The sequence below is a fragment of the Stegostoma tigrinum genome, chromosome 47 (genome assembly GCF_030684315.1).
Source record: "Stegostoma tigrinum isolate sSteTig4 chromosome 47, sSteTig4.hap1, whole genome shotgun sequence".
Lineage (NCBI taxonomy): Eukaryota > Metazoa > Chordata > Chondrichthyes > Orectolobiformes > Stegostomatidae > Stegostoma > Stegostoma tigrinum.
In genome coordinates this window covers 2964940-2984939 of record NC_081400.1, presented here as the reverse complement: position 1 = coordinate 2984939, position 20000 = coordinate 2964940, and the positions used below count along the sequence as shown (strand labels likewise).

General features: G+C 51.8%; 1 protein-coding gene across 1 annotated transcript in view; it reads left to right on the top strand.

Annotated features, from left to right (window-relative positions):
• LOC125449733 (CUGBP Elav-like family member 3-A) overlaps window positions 1–20000 on the top strand; it is a 63878-nt gene that overhangs the window by 12501 nt on the left and 31377 nt on the right. Inside the window, 5 exon segments of the mRNA XM_059642932.1 lie at window positions 14672–14720; window positions 17903–18031; window positions 18514–18662; window positions 19026–19115; window positions 19117–19190. Of these exon segments, the coding sequence (XP_059498915.1) occupies window positions 14672–14720; window positions 17903–18031; window positions 18514–18662; window positions 19026–19115; window positions 19117–19190 (491 nt within the window).

Here is a 20000-nt window from a genome sequence, read left to right as displayed (position 1 = left end):
TGGATGTGATGGGATTTGAACTCATGTCCCCAGCAAATTAGCCTTGGCCTCTGGATTACTGACCTGCGCCTATTAGAGCAGGCAATGTTAAGGTGGGGGGGGTAGTGGTTTCACAGGGAGCAGAGTGCAAAGTGCCTGGTTTTTAAGGATGAGTTACTATTGTGGGCCATTTTATCCACAGTCACTGGCCAGAGTCATTTTTCCCAGTTCTGAACAGCACCGGTCAGACCCCTCAGAGAGGCTGCAGATGGAGCTTCCACAGAACCAACCCAGGGGTGAGGGACTTGAGTCATGTCAGAGAGTAGGGGGAGTCCAGGAAAAGAGTGCTCAGAGGAGGACAGAGTGGATAAACAGAGAGAGAGTGAGGCAGACAAACAAGGCCACAAGGCAGAGAGACCGGAAGTCAAGAGAGTAATCAGCAGGCTAGACAATGTCTCCCTCTATTCTATCCCGATAGTGTGACACATGGGGTTTGAGGTGGGATGCCCCAAACGATGCCACAAACGAGAGACCTCCCCAAATGTAGGGGGGTGAAAGAGCAGGGGTTAGAGAAACCTCCCTAGATACAGGAGTGTGTGTGTGTGTGAGAGAGAGAGGGCTAGAGAGACCTCCCGAGATACAGGAATGTGTGAGACAGAGGGGGTTAGAGAGACCTCCCCAGGTACAGGAGTGTGTGAGAGAGAGGGGTTAGAGAGACCACCCCAGGTACAGGAGTGTGTGAGAGAGAGGGAGTTAGAGAGACCTCCCCAGATACAGGAATGTGTGAGAGAGAGGGGTTTAGAGAGACCTCCCAAGATACAGGAGTGTGTGAGAGAGAGGGAGTTAGAGAGGATTCCCCAGATACAGGAGTGTATGAGAGAGAGGGGGTTAGAGAGACCTCCCCAGGTACAGGAGTGTGTGAGAGAGAGAGGGGGTTAGAGAGACCTCCCCAGGTACAGGAGTGTGTGAGAGAGAGAGGGGCTTAGAGAGACCTCCCCAGGTACAGGAGTGTGTGAGAGAGTGGATTAGAGAGACCTCCCAAGATTCAGGAGTGTGTGAGAGAGAGGGGGTTAGAGGGACTTCCCCAGATACAGGAATGTGTGCGAGAGAGGGGTTTAGAGAGACCTCCCCAGGTACAGGACTGTGTACGAGAGAGAGGGGCTTTGAGAGACCTCCCCAGATACAGGAGTGTGTGAGAGAGAAAGGGGGTTAGAGAGATCTCGCCTGTTCCAGGAGGGTGTGTGTGTGTGTGTGTGTGTGTGTGTGTGTGTGTGAGTTAGAGAGACCTCCACAGATACAGGAGATTTAGACAGGGTTAGAGAGATCTGCAGCAATGTATGAGAGAGACCACTGCAGATACAGAAGTGTGAGAGGTTTATAATGCTGAACCGAAAGACGAGATGCTGGTCCCTGTGCTCACTTTCGTTCCACCTCGCTACATGAGTGCTAAGACCAGGCCTGGGGACACCAGAGAGCTGAACTGGATGGAAAAATAACTACTGTTACAGCGGGATGACCTGTGGGTGCATTGATCTGTTAATGGCCTCAGGTAATATCTCTCACCAACTCATTCAGGCGTGTTATGATACGCTCCTGGAATAAGTGTGACCTGAACCCAGGCCTCCTGGCTTAGAGGTAAAGAAACTGCCACAGTGTCACAAGAATCCTTAGTGATCAGCAATATTGTTGGTTAGGGATTCACTTTCAGCTGGTTAATGTCATCTTGCAATAGCCCAGTTAGAACATTATTACAATTTGTTGGATTTGAATCTTAGAGTCATAGAGATGTACAGCATGTAAACGGAATCTTCGGTCCAACCTGTCCACATTTCCTAAATTAATCCAGTCGCTTTGCCAGCATTTGGCCCATATCCCTCTAAAGCTTGTCCCCACCCAGATGCCTTTTAAATGTTGTAATTGTTCCGGCCTCCACCACTTCCTCTGGCAGCTTGTTCCATACACGCACCACCCTCTGTGTGAGAAAGTTACCCCTCAGGTCCCTCTTAATTCTTTCCCCTCTCACCTTAAACCTACACTTTCTAGTTTTGGTCTCCTCTACCCGAGGGAAAAGGCCTTGGCTATTCACCCTATCCATGCCCCCGATGATTTTATAAACCTCTATAAAGTCACTCCTCAGTCTCTGGTGTTCCAGGGAAAATAGCTCCAGCCTATTCAGCCTCTCCCTGTAGCTCAAACCCTCCAACCCTGGCAACATCCCTGTATATCTTTTCTGAATCCTCACAAGTTTCACGACATCCCTCCTTTAGCAGGGAGATCAGAACTGAACGCAGTATTCCTAAAGTGGCCTCACCAATGTCATGTACAACTGTGATATGACCCTCCCAACTCTTATTCTCAATGCACTGACCAACAAAGGCAAGCATACCAAACGCCTTCTTTGCTATCCTTCTCCATTTCCAAGGAAATATGAACTTGCACTCCAAGGTCTCGTTGTTTAGCAACACTCCCCTGGACCTTACCATTAAATGTCTCAGTTCTACCCCGATTTGTCTTTCCCAAAATGCAGCACCTCACATTAATTAAATTAAATTAAACTCCATCTGCCACTCCTCAATCCTTGGCCGATCTGATCAAGGTCCCATTGTCGTCTGGGGTATATCTCTTCGCTGTCCATTATAATCTCCAATTTTGGTTTCATCTGCAAACTTACTAATCATACCTCCCATGTTCACATCCAAAACATTTCTATAATCTCCTGTAATTCTCTGTCTCTCTCTCTGGCTATCTCAAACTCTCCATCTCCTCTGGCATATCTCCTCCCTCATTCTCTCGCTGCCTGCGTCTTGAGAGGGCCAAACTACACCCCCCCTGCTCACCAGGTATCTAACAGCTCAGTGTCCCAAGTAAGGACATCAGAAATAAGAGTTGGAGGCTATTCAGCCCCTCAAGCCTGCTCCGCTGTTCTAGCTCCTGGCTTCTTCTAACTCCGCCCAGGCGCTATTCCTGCACTCTCCCCATCGCCCTGTGCCTTTATGATCCAGATATCAATCGATCTTTGCATTGAGTACACCCAGGATCAGATCCTCCCCAGCCCTCTGGGGGAGAGAATTCCACAGATCCAGCACACACACTCTGAGCACAGAAATTTCTGTTCATACCAGTCCAAGATGGTTGACCCCCTCCTTTATCTCAGGGTCATAGAGTCATCCAGCACGGAAACAGACCCTTCAGCCCAACCAGTCTGTGCTGACCCTAATCCCAAACTAAACTAGTCCCTCCTGTCTGCTCCTGGCCCATATCCCTCCGAACCTTTCCTATCCCTGTAATTATCTAAATGCTTTTTAAACGTTGTAACTGTACCCACACCCACCACTTCCTCAGGAAGTTCATTCCCCACACAAGGGTCTCAGTTCTAGATCAGACCTGGCAGTGGGAGACACCCTTCCCGCATCTCTGCAGTCGGTATTTTGTGGGTTTCCCATGGGATTGGGCCCTCATTCCTCTTAAGCTCCAGAGAACAGGGGTCAGTGTCCTCACTCCCCTTCCCTGCTCCTTCCACCTCCTCACAGGACAGTCCTGGCACCCCCAGGGACCTGGCCACGCCAGAAGCTGGAGGGTGCTCTGAGCAGGCAGAAGTGTGAGTGTGGGGTTAGAGCAATAAACCATCTGCCTGTCTCGGTTTCCCATCCACGTCCCTCCCTGATCCTACAAGGATCTTGTAGCATGTGAAATGGCTTTGACTACCCTGCATGAAAAGCATCCTATTCGGATGCATCAGGGTTTGGTATGGCATCAGAAACTATGGAGACTTGTGAACACAGCCCAGTTCATCATGCAAACCATCCGCTGACTCCAACAACACTTCCCCCTGCCTTGGGAAAGCAGCCAACATCATCAAAGACCCCTCCCACCTCAGAATTACTCTCTTCTATCCCATTCCGTCAGGCAGAAGATACAAAACCTGAAACACACACACACACCAACAGATTCAAGAACAGCTTCTTCCTGCTGTTACCAGACTCCTGCATGGAGCTGTCAAATCTCAAATGTGATGTTGATCTCACGCTCTGTGCACCTTCTCTGCAGCCCGTAACACTGTATTACTTGCCCCATTCTATCACGCTGTGAACTTTGTACATTATGATCTGCCTTACTGTACACAAAACAAAACTTTTCACCGTACCCAGGCACATGTGACAATAATAAATCACATCAAATCAAATCTGCTTGGAATGTTTTGGAGGGTGGAGAGGGGGAGGGGTACAGATGTGCCTCTGGCACAAGTACTCTGTGATCTGTTCAAACCAATCCAGCTAATGGACATGGATGGAAATCCTGATGTTATTTTAGGCAGTTCACTAATCACCTTTTAAATGGTTTAGTGACCTCCTTAAAATGGCAGCTAAGTGTCAGACAGCATGGAAACAGGCCCTTCAGCACAAGCTGTCTGTACTGATCAAGTTCCCTAAACTAACCTCATCCCATTTCCCGGAATTTGGCCCATATCCCTCTGAACCCTTTCTATTCATGTACCCATCCAGATGCCCTTTAAATGTTGTCATTGTACCAGCCTCCACCACTTCCTCTGGCAGCTCGTTCCATACACGCACCGCCTACTGCATTGAAAACATTGCCCCTCAGTTCACCTCCAAAGGATGCCGAGGCAATTCTGATGGAATAGGAGGGCTCTGTCTGCAGTGTGCAAACATACCGGCCCAGGGTGGGGGACCAACTGTATGCCAGGTGTAAGAAGTTAATCCCAACGTGAACCATTGTTGTGGTGGGAGGGAGGTATGGGGAATGGGTCTGCAATCCTGAAGAGCTTCGGAAAGTGTAGGCCCTGCAGACCCTTGAGCCAAGTCTGCCAATCAGTATCAGAAACACACACTCACAAGCAACCACTCCCTCTGCCACCGATGCTCAGTCGCAGCAGTGTGTACTAGCTACGGCGATTCGCCAAGGCTCCTTAGACAGCACTTCCCAGACCAGTGACCTCTAACCTCTAGAGGGGCAAGGGAGGCAGATACATGGGAACACCAGCCCCTTGTAAGTTCCCCTCACCATCCTGACTTGGAAATATATCTGCCGTTCCTTCAGCGTCGCCGGGTCAAAATTCTGGAATTCCCTCCCTTAAGGGCATTGTGGGTCAGCCTACAGCACACGGACTGCAGCAGCTCAACAAGGCAGCTCCCCCCCACCTTCTCAAGGGGCAACTAGGGACGGGCAGTAAATGCTGGGCCCAGCCAGCGACACCCATGACCTGTGAATGACTTTTTTTTAAAAAAATCATAAAGATTGTGGTAGATCTGCCACTCCATATCTCCCTGCCTGCTTGACTCTCTTTGTACATGGTAATCATATCAATCTCAGTGAATAATTCCATTGACTAAGGAGCCACTGCTGTTTGGGAGGCTGGGACAAAACTAATCTAAAGTTAAAAAGCTGGCTTAATGATAACTAGGTATGGCAATGAAGTGCCCACATTTTGTGCCCATCTAAACCTTTGAGCAGGTGACAAAACCCCATCTGGCTCACCTGAAATCTGTCTCTCTGTCTGCCTGCCCCACTCTCTCTGTCTGTCTCTCTCTTGTCTGCCTCATTTCTCTCTCTCTTTCTCTCTATCTCTGCCTCCCTTTCTCTCTCTGTGTGCTTCCCTCTCTCTCTGTCTCTCTCTCGCTGTCTTCCTCTCTGTCTGTTTGCCTTTCTTTCTCTGCTTCCCTCTCTCTGTCTCTGTCTCTCTCTCCAACTACCCCGCTCTTTCGCTGCCTCCCCCCACCTCCCTCTCTGCCTCTCTCTCTCTCTCTGCCTCCCTCTCTATCTCTCTCTCTCTATCTTTCTCCCACTATCTCCCTCCCTCTGTCTGCCTTTCTATCTGTCTGTCTGCCTCCCCTCTCTCTCTGTCTGTCTGCCTCTCCTCTCTCTCTGTCTCTCTGCCTCCCCTCTCTGTCTGCTTCTCTCTCTCTCCCACTACCTCCCTCTCTGTCTCTCGACCTCCCTCTCTCTGTCTCTCTGCCTCCCCTCCCTCTCCCTCTCCGCCTCCCTCACTGTCTCTCTGCCTCTCTCTCTGTCTGCCTCCCCTTTCTCTGCCTCTCTCTCTGTCTGCCTGCTGTCTCTCTGTCCCCCTCTCTCTCTTGAGTTCTCAGCCTTTCTCTCTCTTTCTGTGCAGCTGTCTAGTGTTTACCAGGTTTGATGAAGGATGGAGGGGATGATGATGATGATGTTGATTCTGCTTTCTACGTGACCCTGGTTTACATGGTAACGGGCCTGGTGGGAACAGCTGGCTGGGTCTTAAGAGCAAACAAACAAATTGTGTGGGAGTGGCAGCATGGAGCACCAGGCACATTGCAAACAGCATGTATCACAGCGCATTCGGGAGAGCAGAATAGGCTTTGAATCATATATATCACAGGGGATTAACCCTCGCAGCCTGTACCTTCAAACAGCACCCCACCCCACCAAGTCTCTCAGTGGGAATGTACACTGCCCAGTGTGGTAATGGTCTCCCAGAGATGGCAACAGTTAGCTCCTTTCCTTCCTGGTCTCAACATGGGGACATGCTGGAGGCTGGTACAGTTACAGCATTTCAAAGGCATTTGGATGGGTACATGAATAAGAAGGGTTTGGGGGGAGATAGTAGGAACCACATCTGCTGGAGAATCTGAGATAACAACGTGTAGAGCTGGATGAACACGGCAGGCCAAGCAGCATCAGAGGAGCAGGAAATCTGACATTTCAGGCCTAGACCCTTCTTCAGAAAAATCGATGAAGGGTCTAGGCCTGAAACGTCAGCTTTCCTGCTCCTCTGATGCTGCTTGTCCTGCTGTGTTCATCCAGCTCTACACCTTGTTATCTAGGGTTTAGAGGGGTATGGGCCAAATGCTGGCAAATGGGGCTAGATTAGTTTAGGATATCTGGTCAGCACGGACAAGTTAGAATGAAGGGCCTGTTTCTGTGCTGTATAGCTCCACCACTCTATAGGAACAGGAGTAGTCCATTCGGCCCCTCAAGCCTGCTCCATCATTCATTATGATCATCAAGCTCAATACTCTAATCCCACCCCCCCCAACTCACCGCCGTATCCTTTGATCCCAGCGCTATATCCACTTCCTTGAAAACACGCAATGTTTTGACCTCAAATGCTTTCTGTGGTGGAGAATTCCACAGGCTCCCCACTCTCTGGCTGGAGACATTCCTTCTCAACTCAGTCCTAAAAGGTTTACCCTTCTCCTTAAACTATGACCCCCACCCCCACCCCCGGGTCTGATCTTCCCTGTCATCAGGAACATACTTTTCACATCTAGCCTGTGTAGTCCCGTTAGAATTTTATAGGTTTCTCCGAGATCCCCCATCATTCTTCCGAACTCCAGTGAATACAGTCCTAACCGAATCGACCTCTCCTCATGTGTCAGTCCTGCCATCCCAGGAATCAGACTGGTAAACCTTCACTGCTCTCCCTCCATAGTCAGAACAACCCTCCTCAGATAAGGAGATCAAAACTGCACACAATATTCTTGGTATGGCTGCACTAAGGCCCTGCTCCTGTATTCCAATCCTCTCGCTATGAAGGTCAACATACTGTTTGCCGTCTTGCTGCTCTCCGCCACAACAACAGCAAATTGCATTTGTGTGGCACCTTTCCATGCAGTGGAATGCCCCGAGACTCTTCTGGGGAGCATTATCTTCAAAAGAAAGTCTGAGATGCCTGACCAACTTACAGAGTTATTACACCAGGTCTAGGGGTGTCTAGAATCTGGACTGGCCAGTGTGGGGAGTTGGTGGGGTGGGGGGGGGGGGCGTGTGGTGTGGATGTGTCAAAGGGAACTAGTTCAGTTTAGAAACTTGGTCAGCATGGTCGAGTTGGACTAAAGGGTCTGTGTCCGTGCTTTATGACCCTACGACTGGGATGAGGGAGAAACATCTTCTTCCAGAGAGCAGGGAGCCTCTGTGGAATTCTCTGCCACTGAAAGCAGTCAGGGCCGAAACACTGAATGTTTTCCAGAAGGAGTTGGGTATAGATCTAAAGGGGAGAGTGTGGGGAAGAGGGGTCTGAGTCGGATGATCAGCGAGGATCATATTTTCTGCATGACTAAAAACTTTGTCATTAGTTTGGTTAGAAGGAACATTTTAAGATTCAGCTGCCTGGAACTAACTCCTGAAATTCTTTCCATAAACCTCACCATCTCTCTCACTTGCCCCCTCCTTCTCTGTTTTACACACTCTCTCTATCACTCTGTGACATTCTGCATGCTGTCTTGTTCTTCCCCAATCTGTTGCATGCACTGTCTTTTAGTCACATTATCACCTTCTGTCTATCTCTCCTGACGCACTTACTCTCCCTCTCGTTTTCACATCTGCTGTCCCCTTCTGTCTCTCTTCTCCCCCTCTGTCCCCATCTCGCTCTCTCTCTTTCATTTCTGTTACATTTGCTTTTCTCTTCTGTATCTCTCTTTTCTTGCAAAGTCTCTTTCAGTTCAAGTTCTCTCTCTCTCTCTGTCCTTGTGCAAACTCTATCTCTCCAGTCACCTTCTCTTCCTGCATCGTTCCTTTCTCTCTCTCTCTCTCATTTTAATCCCGTGGTAGTTTGTTGGGTTCAGTTTATTGGGCTTTATTTCCTGACCCTGACCACCCCCTCTTTCGTGCCCGTCTTCCTCTCACACACGGGGCTGGGTTTGGATCATGCCAGCGGTGTGTGTCTGATGTGCGCCCTCAGCAAAGTGGATTAGCCTCTGCTCTAAAGCGGCTTTAGTGTTTTAGGGGAAGAGGCTAACGGTGGAAGGCGATTACTGGTTCAAAGATCTCAAGCTGTGGCGGGGTAGGCCTGGGCCACTCGGAGGTAACACCACCACAGCCTCTCTGTGGGCCTCTCAGCTATATCCAGCAACCTGCATTTCCGTAGCGCCTTTGACAGCGCCAGAGATCCCAAGGTGCCTCGAGAGGTGGGTGTGCGTGTGTGTGTGTATGCGGGAGGGGGTGGTGTGGGTGTGCCTATGCTCTGAAATTCCCTCCCTATATACAAAAACGCTGTGCTCCGAATGGCCATCTCCTCCCCACCACCCCAGGGTGGTAGAAGGCTCAGGTGCCAATGGCAGGGGATACAAAGACTTTTGATTTCTGTAGCCACCCGTTTTCACAATCACAGGCAGTCTCTCCAACCCAGCTTCTGCAGAGTAACCGCTGTTGTTCAGCTAGGGAACAGGGCAGCTAGATCGCGCACAGCAAGCTCCCACAGTCGGGGAGGACGGGCCGGGGGGGTGATCAGTGCTGCCTCACAGTCCCAGGGACCCGGGTTCGATCCCACCCTCGGGCGACTGTCTGTGGAGAGTTTGCACATGTCTGTGTGGTCTTCCTCCGGGTTTCCTCTCACAGTCCAAACGTGTGCGGGTTAGGGTGGATTGGCCGTGCTAAATTGTCCCGTAGTGCCCAGGGATGTGCAGGTTAGAGTGGATTGGCCGTGCTAAATTGTCCCGTAGTGCCCAGGGATGTGCGGGTTAGGGTGGATTGGCTGTGCTAAATTGTCCCGTAGTGCCCAGGGATGTGCGGGTTAGGGTGGATCGGCCGTGCTAAATTGTCCCGTAGTGCCCAGGGATGTGCGGGTTAGGGTGGGTTGGCCGTGCTAAATTGTCCCGTAGTGCCCAGGGATGTGCGGGTTAGGGTGGGTTGGCCGTGCTAAATTGTCCCGTAGTGCCCAGGGATGTGCGGGTTAGGGTGGGTTGGCCGTGCTAAATTGTCCCGTAGTGCCCAGGGATGTGCGGGTTAGGGTGGGTTGGCCGTGCTAAATTGTCCCGTAGTGCCCAGGGATGTGCGGGTTAGGGTGGATTGGCCGTGCTAAATTGTCCCGTAGTGCCCAGGGATGTGCAGATTAGGGTGGATTGGCCGTGCTAAATTGTCCTGTAGTGCCCAGGGATGTGCGGGTTAGGATGGATTGGCCGTGCTAAATTGTCCCGTAGTGACAATGCACTGTTCCCTAGGTACCGCACAGCACTGTCACTCACGCACACACACGGGTCATGGACTAGACCAGACCCCGTCAAAATACGTTAACAAGCTAGCCTAGACCCTAAAGATAAATGTGATGCGCTGCGTTCAAGATGCAGTGCGACGGGTCAAACTACTCAACGTTAAGCGAAACACAATTTATTTAAACACTGTAGCTAAAACAACCAAACGAGGAATTTAGAATAACTACTCTATTGGAAAACTTACCAGAATAATAGATACAGTACCTAATGTTAATTAACTGTTCCAATATGTTGACGTCCTATAAAAACACCGCTTGGCAGAAGCAAAAGGAAAATTCAGACATGTGCCTTCACAATGCAGTTCTCCAATCCAGGAGGAAGGGAAAATTCAGAGGGAGTAGCAACTGGGAGACATTTACTGATGCTTTCAACTCTGTTGAGACCCCAATAGCCTCTGACAAAACCAAAACTCTCAATCTGTGAGAGCTGTCTACATGGGCTGCCAAGCTGTTCACTCTTGTGGTTCTGGTAGACTGCCTTACAACCTCTGTTTGAAACAAAAACAGGACAAAATAACCTCTTAAATTCACTGCATCATCACAGAAGGCTTTTGGTGGGAGCAGAGTCGGAGTTTTTGGTCCCTACATCTTGTGGGAAGGAGGCACTTGCTGGAGGCTGTGGAGGGAAGGCTCGCCGAATGGTCATAAAACATGGACAGCCCCACTTGTCCGTGCTGACCAGACATCCTAATCTGATGTATTCCTATTTGCTAGCATTTGGCCCATATAAAATTAAATTCTTAAATTCTTTGAATTGATGGGTTGCTGGAAGAGAGCGTGTGTCCAATATCAAGAGGCTGTGTGCGCCCAGGGAGGGTACTATAAGACTCTGAAAGGACAACACAAGGTAGGCCCTGGCTGGGGAAGCTAAAAGAACACGGGCAAAAATTCTCAGGATAAGAAGTCACTATTTTGGATTGAGATGGGGAGGGATTTCTTCGCTCAATCTCTGCTCCATCATTGCATTTCTTTTAAGGCTGAAGATAGACAAGTTGGTCTCAGAGGAAAGCCAGGGTTGTGGGAAACAAGTGGGAAATTGGGATTGAAGCCCAGGGTAGAAACATAGAAAACGGAAGTAGGAGTATGCCATTCGGCCCTTCGAGCCTGCTCAGACATCCAGTACTATCACATATGATCATATGATTCAGTCCCCCTGCTTTCTCCCTTAAGAACTGTATCCAACTCCTTATTGAAAGCATTCCATGCTCCGGCCCTGACTGCTTTCTGTGGCAGAGAATTCCACAGGCTTCCCCCATTCTGGGTGCAGACTGTGGCCCCCTGGTTCTGGACTCCTCCCCATGTCAGCCATTGGGAATGTCCTTCCTGCATTTACCCCTGTCTAGTCCCATCAGGATTTTATCGGCTTCCCACTTCCTGGCTGATCGTCCATGATTGTATCAAAGCCTTGACAAGCCAAAGCGCCTACTGCAGCTCCATCCCAAGCCTTGCTCCTACAACATCCTGTCTGGTGGGTCGTCCCTAGAACTGGTTACCCAGCTGTGACAAGAGAAGGGAGAAATAGACACACAAGAGAAGGACAGAAACAGAGAGAGAAGGAGACAGAAACAGAGAGAGAAGGATAGAGACAGAGAGAGGGGCACAGAGAGAGAGAGATAGAGACAGAAGGATAGAGACAGAGAGAGAAGGAGACAGAAACAGAGAGAGAAGGATAGAGACAGAGAGAGGGGCACAGAGAGAGAGAGAGATAGAGACAGAAGGATAGAGACAGAGAGGGAAGGAGACAGAAACAGAGAGAGAAGGATAGAGACAGAGAGAGGGGCACAGAGAGAGAGAGATAGAGACAGAAGGATAGAGAGAGAGAGGAGACAGAAACAGAGAGAGAAGGATAGAGACAGAGAGAGGGGCACAGAGAGAGAGAGATAGAGACAGAGAGAGAAGGACAGAGACACAGAGAGAGAGAGGGGACAGAGAGAGAGGGATAGAGACAGAGAGAGATAGAGGAGATGGTATGTGAGACAGAGAGAATCATGGAAAGAGCCATTATTGCTTCTGCCAACTGAATGCAAGTTGGAACAACAAAAGCTGAGCTAGAGGAATGAATTTCTGTGAGAGGTGAGGGAGCCAGGGCCTGTCTGTTGTCAGAACTGCCCAAGGCATGCAAGCCAAAATTGAAATGCAACCCGTGTCAGGGAGTTACATTCAGGGAGCAGTTTCCAGCTGATGAGATTGGTATGGAAACAGAGCACCAGGCAATGTCCACACGGCAAGACTTCCCCTTGCGGAGCTGTAATCTAAGAGAGAGAAATTTTTATGAAGCAAATGTATTACAGGTTACAGGCTGAGGGTAAGTGCATGGAGTTATGCCACAGAACAACCATCATCCCATTGAATGGAGGAAAAGGCTTGGGGGCTGAATGGCCTCTTCCGCTTCAATGTTTCCGTCTCTGTATCCCTCTCCCTTCCCCTCTTACCCTGTCTCTAACTCTTACCTACACTCTCCTGCTCTCAGAAATCAGACAGAAAGTCGTTGACTCAAATCACAACACAGAGCTGAGTGCTCAATTTGCACCAATACATTGAGAGTCAGTGCTTAGGTAACAGGCCCTGTTGGAGGGTCAGCGCTGATGGAGCGCTGCGCTGTCGGAGGGTCAGTGCTGATGGAGCGCTGTGCTGTCGGAGGGTCAGCGCTGATGGAGCGCCGCACTGTCGGAGGGTCAGCGCTGATGGAGCGCTGCGCTGTCGGAGGGTCAGCGCTGATGGAGCGCTGCGCTGTCGGAGGGTCAGTGCTGATGGAGCGCTGTGCTGTCGGAGGGTCAGCGCTGATGGAGCGCCGCACTGTCGGAGGGTCAGCGCTGATGGAGCGCTGCGCTGTCGGAGGGTCAGTGCTGATGGAGCGCTGTGCTGTCGGAGGGTCAGCGCTGATGGAGCGCCGCACTGTCGGAGGGTCAGCGCTGATGGAGCGCTGCGCTGTCGGAGGGTCAGCGCTGATGGAGCGCTGCGCTGTCGGAGGGTCAGCGCTGATGGAGCGCTGTGCTGTCGGAGGGTCAGCGCTGATGGAGCGCCGCACTGTCGGAGTGTCAGCGCTGATGGAGCGCTGCGCTGTTGGAGGGTCAGCGCTGATGGAGCGCCGCACTGTCGGAGGGTCAGCGCTGATGGAGCGCCGCGCTGTCGGAGGGTCAGCGCTGATGGAGCGCCGCACTGTCGGAGTGTCAGTGCTGATGGAGCGCCGCACTGTCGGAGTGTCAGTGCTGATGGAGCGCCGCACTGTCGGAGGGTCAGCGCTGATGGAGCGCTGCACTGTTGGAGTGTCAGGGCTGATGGAGCGCCGCGCTGTCGGAGGGTCAGCGCTTGTGGAGCGCTGCACTGTTCGAGGGTCAGCGCTGATGAAGCGCTGCACTGTTCGGGGGTCAGTGCTGATGGAGCGCTGCGCTGTCGGAGTGTCAGTGCTGATGGAGCGCCGCACTGTCGGAGTGTCAGCGCTGATGGAGCGCCGCACTGTCGGAGGGTCAGCGCTGATGGAGCGCCGCACTGTTGGAGTGTCAGGGCTGATGGAGCGCCGCGCTGTCGGAGTGTCAGGGCCGATGGAGTGCTGCACTGTTCGAGGGTCAGTGCTGATGGAGCGCCGCGCTGTCGGAGTGTCAGCGCTGATGGAGCGCTGCACTGTTGGAGTGTCAGCGCTGATGGAGCGCTGCAATGTCGGAGTGTCAGGGCTGATGGAGCGCTGCACTGTTCGGAGGTCAGTGCTGATGGAGCGCTGCACTGTCGGAGTGTCAGCGCTGATGGAGCGCCGCGCTGTCGGAGTGTCAGGGCTGATGGAGCGCTGCACTGTTCGGAGGTCAGTGCTGATGGAGCGCTGCACTGTTCGAAGGTCAGTGCTGATGGAGCGCTGCACTGTCGGAGTGTCAGCGCTGATGGAGCGCTGCACTGTCGGAGTGTCAGGGCTGATGGAGCGCCGCACTGTTCGAGGGTCAGCGCTGATGGAGTGCTGCACTGTTCGAGGGTCAGCGCTGATGGAGTGCTGCACTGTTCGAGGGTCAGTGCTGATGGAGCGCTGCACTGTTCGAGGGTCAGCGCTGATGAAGCGCTGCACTGTTCGGGGGTCAGCGCTGATGGAGCGCTGCACTGTTCGGGGGTCAGCGCTGATGAAGCGCTGCACTGTTTGGGGGTCAGCGCTGATGGAGCGCTGCGCTGTTCGAGGGTCAGTGCTGATGGAGCGCTGCACTGTCGGAGTGTCAACGCTGATGGAGTGCTGCACTGTTCGAGGGTCAGCGCTGATGGAGTGCTGCACTGTTCGAGGGTCAGTGCTGATGGAGCGCTGCACTGTCAGAGGGTCAGCGCTGATGGAGTGCTGCACTGTTTGAGGGTCAGCGCTGAGGAAGCAGGCCCTATCAGAGGGTCAGAGCTGAGGGAGTAGGCACTGTCGGAGGGTCAGTGCTGAGGGGGCGGGCACTGTCGGAGTGTCGGCGCTGAGGGAGCGGGCACTGTCAGAGTGTTGCTGAGCGAGCGGGCACAGTCAGAGTGTCGGTGAGGGAGCGGGCATTGTCAGAGTATCAGTGCTGAGGGAGCGGGCACTGTTGGAGTGTCGGCACTGAGGGAGCGGGCACTGTCGGCGTGTCGGCGCTGAGTGAGCGGGCACTGAGAGTGGATGATTCTGAGATATTGGGTGTGGACCTGGATTAACTCCAGGAATGGTGTCGGGTGCTGAATCTGATTATAACTGTGTTCTGATGTCTGAACTTTCTGGATTTACAGATGAACCGACCCATCCAGGTGAAACCGGCAGACAGTGAGGGTCGAGGAGGTAATGGCTATCTTTTCTGATTGTTCTCTGTCCCCTCATTATCGCCGGGTGAGTCACCCAAGGGAAGATCCCCTCTCTGGGTCGGGCAGTGGTATTCACTCAGCCCGTGCAATGGCCAGCCTCCAGCAGGAGGCAGCATAATCCCTGCAGCTCAGAGTTAGGGTCACCACATTCCTGAATCACATTGATTACAATAAACAGCTCACCGCTGAGAAGGCTGTTCCTCAGGCTTGTGTTTAATGGGGAGCAGTGTATATACAACACAGAACAGTACAGCACGGGAACAGGCCCTTCGGCCCACAATGTTGTGCCAAACATGATGCCACATTATCCCTTTCACCTGCCCTTGGTCCATATCCCTCCATTCCTTGCACGTCCATGTGTCTATCTAAAGGTCCCTTAAATGCCCCTAAAGTATCTACCTCCACCCCCACCCCCTGGCAGCATATTCCATACCCCTACCACCCTGTGTATAAAAACACTGTCCCCTCACATCTCCTTTGAACTTTCCCCTCTCACCTTAAATACATGTCCCCCAGTATTAGACGCTTCAACTCTTGGGGGGAAAAGATTCTGACCGTCAACTCATAATTTCACAGACTTGCATCGAGTCTCCCCTCAGCCTCTGCCGCTCCAGAAAAGCAATGAGTTTTTCCAGCCTCCCCTTCTAGCTCATACCCTCTAATCCAGGCAGAATCGTGGTAAACCCTGCCTGCATCCTCTACAAATCCTCCACTTCCTTGTTGTAATGCGGCGATCAAATGTTCTAAATGTGGCCAAAGTCTTATAAAGTTGTAACATGACATCCTGACTCTTGCATTCAAACCCCTGACCAACAGGATGGTAACGAAGGTCCTTTCCTTTACTATCCTGTCTAGGGTGTAGCCATTTTCAGGGAGCTATGGACTTAAACCCCAGGATCCCTCAGTACATCAGTGCTGTTCAGGGTCCTGCCATTAACTAGAACATAGAACAGCACAGCACAGTACAGGCCCTTCGGCCCACGATGTTGTTCCGAACCTTTACATGAAACTTAAGGTCTATCGAACCTCCACCCCCTACCTTATACTATCATCCATATGCCTACCTAATAGCCGCTGAAATGCCCCTATTGAGGCCGACTCCACTACCCTCTCCAGCAATGCATTCTACGCCCTGACCACACTCTGAGTAAAGAACCTACCTCTGATATCTCCCCGATATCTACCTTCACTCACTTTAAAACTGTGCCCCCTCGTAATAGCTACCTCCACTCTAGGAAAAAGTCTCTGGCTGCCCACTCTATCTATACCTCTGATCATTTTGTACACCTCTATCAAGTCACCTCTCATCCTTCGTCGTTCTAAAGAGAAAAGCCCTAGCTCTCTCAATCTTTCCTCTTAAGAACATCCCTCCATTCCAGGCAACATCCTGGTAAATCTCCTCTGCACCTTTTCCAATGCTTCCACATTTTTCCTGTAATGAGGTGACCAGAACTGGACACAATACTCCAGATGTGGCCGAACCAGGCTTTTGTACAGCTGGAGCATAACTTGACGGCTCTTGAACTTAATCCCTCTATTAATGAAAGCTAACACACCATATGCCTTCTTAACAACTCTATCCACCTGGGAGGCAGCTCTCAGGGGACTGTGGACATGAACCCCAAGATCCCTCTGCTCCTCCACACTGCCAAGAATCTTACCGTTAACCCTGTATTCTGCTTTCAAGTTTGTCCTTCCAAAATGAATCGCCCCTCACTTTTCAGAGTTAAACTCCATCTGCCACTTCTCAGCCCAGCGCTGCATCCTATCAATGTCCCTATGTAACCTAGAACAGTCCTCCACACTACCAACAACTCGACCCACCTTCGTACCGTCCGCGAACTTGCTAATCCACCCTTCCACCCCTTCATCCAAATCATTTGCGAAAATCACAAGTAGAAGAGGTCCCAGAACAGATCCTTGTGGTACACCACTCGTAACTGAGCACCGTGACCTTGTCTTTAACATTTGATCTCATAAAGCACAGCACCTCATGTTCCTGGGTTAAATTTCTTCTGCTATTTCCCTGCCTATATTGGCAACAGTTAGAAGTGTTTCCCTGTATCTAACCCCACAGTGGCCCTGTCTGGGAAGTGTTTGATGTGGTCAGTGTAGAGGGAGGTTTACTCTATATCAGACCATGTACTGTCCCTGTTCTGGGAGTATCTAATCATAGAATCCCTACAGTGTGGAAATGGGCTATTCAGCCTAAAAAGCCCACACCTGCCCATCTGAAGAGCATCCCACCCTGACTCATTCCCGTACCCGTCCATTTCCCCATGTTTAACCCAAACATCCCTGGGTACCCGGGGGCAATTTAGCACGGCCAATCCACCTTGCTGCATGACTTTGGACTGTGCGAGACACCTACACAGTCACAGGGAGAATGTGCAAACTCCACACAGACAGTCACCCAAAGGTGGGATTAAACCCAGGTCCAGGCGCTGTGAGGAAGCAGTGCTAGCCCTGAGCACCAAGATGGGGGACAGGGTTGGTAGAGGGAGCTTGACTCTGTATCTAACCCTGTGCTGTCCCTGGGAGTGTTTGATGGGGGTGGGGGGGAACAGTGTAGAGAGAGCTTTACTCTGTATCTAACCCATAGTGTTCCTGTCCTGGGTGTGTTTGATGGGGGTGGGGGGGGAACAGTGTAGAGGGAGCTTTACTCTATGTCTAACCCCATAGTGTCCCTGTCCTGGAGTGTTTGATGGGGGGGGACAGTGTAAGGGAGCTTTACTCAGTATCTAACCCTGTGCTGTCCCTGGGAGTGTTTGATGGGGGGGAACAGTGTAGAGAGAGCTTTACTCTGTATCTCACCCCCATAGTATCCCTGTCCTGGGAGTGTTTGATGGGGGGATGGGGGAACAGTGTAGAGGGAGCTTTACTCTATGTCTAACCCCACAGCGTCCCTGTCCTGGGAAGTGGTTTTGATAGGGGGATGGGGGAACAGTGCAGAGGGAGCTTTACTCTATGTCTAACCCCACAGTGTCCCTGTCCTGGGAGTGTTTGATGGGGGATGGGGTACAGTGCAGAGGGAGCTTTACTCTATGTCTAACCCCAGGCCGTACGGTGAAATCTCCTTCTCTGGGATTCCTTTTTAATTGGCTTCAGTTTTAACAAAGGTGCCTGGGTTTTCCACCGTCTGATCTGTTGTTTTTGCAGAGGACCGGAAGCTCTTTGTTGGAATGCTGGGGAAGCAACAGACGATGAAGATGTCCGGAAAATGTTTGAGTCCCTTTGGGACAATCGAGGAGTGTACCATCCTACGAGGAGCCGATGGGGCCAGTAAAGGTAATGGCATCAGAATTTCAACTTCACCTTTACCTAGAATATCCAGCGCAGAAACAGGCCATTCGGGGCTCTCTGCTCCGTGCTAATATTGTCTGCTCCCCCGGTAGCAAATCCTACATTCTCCTCCCACTCCCCATGGAAGTGAGGTCCCCATATTCTTCCTCCTACTCTCCGAGGAGAGCGAGTCCCCCATATCTCCCCCTCCCCAACTTCCTGAGGGGTGAGTTCCCCCATTCTCCTCCCACTCCCCAAGGGAGTGAGTCCCCCCATTCTCCTCCGCGCCACTCCCTGTGGGAGCGAGTCCCCCCAATTCTCCCCTCACTCCCTAAGGGACTGTGTACCCTGCTCTATGAGGGTGCTGACACTACATTGAGTGACTGCCATGGAACATGTTCCAGACTCGGACTTGGGTCTGGTGGGTAAATCGCGACACTGACCTTACTCTCTGGGTTCCCCTGCTAGACGGTTCCCTCTCTGAACAGGTTGTGCCTTTGTGAAGTTTCAAACGCATTTCGAAGCACAAGCTGCAATAGGCGCACTGCATGGGAGCCAGACGTTACAGGTAGGACTAACAAGTTCAAGGGGCAAGCCACAATGTACTGGTGGAATCAGCAGAATAAGAAAGAGTCGCATTTATATAGTGTCTTTCCAGGCCTCTGGACCTTACCAAACATGGACCGTAATTGCATGAGGGATCACAGCAGGATCCCACAGAGCTTTGTGTTTGTCACGAGATTCATTCAACTGACATCCTTAGCCAAGAGGAGCATGTACAATGGAGTGAATAGGAAGGGGTTTGGGTCCATTGGGATGGTGTACAATGGGAGTGAATGGAAGGGGTTTGGGTCCATTGGGAGTGTGTACGGTGGGAGTGAATGGGAAGGGTTTGCGTCCATTGAGTTTTGTTGTTTGCACTTGTTCAGTGTGACTGACATTGACCAGACAGGGCCCCGTAAGGGAGTGATGGACTGTCCCTTTGGTACATGTTTCACACTTCTGCATTTCCCATACAGGGGCGTCGTCGAGCCTGGTGGTGAAGTTTGCAGACACTGACAAGGAGCGGACTCTCCGTCGGATGCAGCAGGGTGGCAGGACAGTTGGGAATGTTCAGTCCGATGGCTGTGCAGTTCGGAGCCTACACTGCGTACACTCAGGTGGTATGTTCCCCATAACCAGCTCACTCCCTCAGTACCACCCGGCCTCACCGTCGGGGGAGAGTGCTCGGAGTTAGTGCGGCAGTGTGTTTCTTCCCCACCCACTCCCTGATTTAACCAGAGAACCAGCGAAGCATGGACTGCGTATGGCCAGGGGAGACCCTTCGGCCTGGTGTGAGCATGCTGGCTCTCTGCAACCCCTTCCAACGCAGTCACCAATGGTCGTGTGTGTGTGTGTGTGCGTGTGCATACGTGTGTGTGTGTGTGTGTCCTCTCTGGAAATGATCCAAACCCCCTGCTGAAGTTGCTGTTCCGTGCTGCCCAACAGCGTGTTCCGGACCCTCAGTGTCTCAGTGTATCTGCACGCCTCGCCGTGACGCTCTTACCTCGAACCAGGTGGATCTGCATCCATCAACTGAGCTCATTTCACACTCAGCACTGCTGTCAGTCTCTAGACTGCCCAGGCCCCTCTCTCCCCCTCTCCCTCTCTGCCATTGTCTCTCTTCTCTCTCTTCCCCCTCCTTTACCCAGGCTCCCACTTTCCACACACTGTCTCCCTTGCCAGCTCTCTCTCTTTCCCCCCACCAACTCCCCAGGCCTTCTCCCCTACCCCACTCTCTCTCCCCCCTCTCCTTTTGCCTCCCCCCTCTCTCCTCCCCTCTCTCCCTCTCTCCCCTTGCCTCTCCCCCTCTCTCCTCCCTCTCTCCCTCTCTCCCCTTGCCTCTCCCCCTCTCTCCCTCTCTCCCTCTCTCCCCTTGCCTCTCCCCCTCTCTCTTCCCCTCTCTACTCTCTCTCTCCCCCTGCTCTTTTGCCCC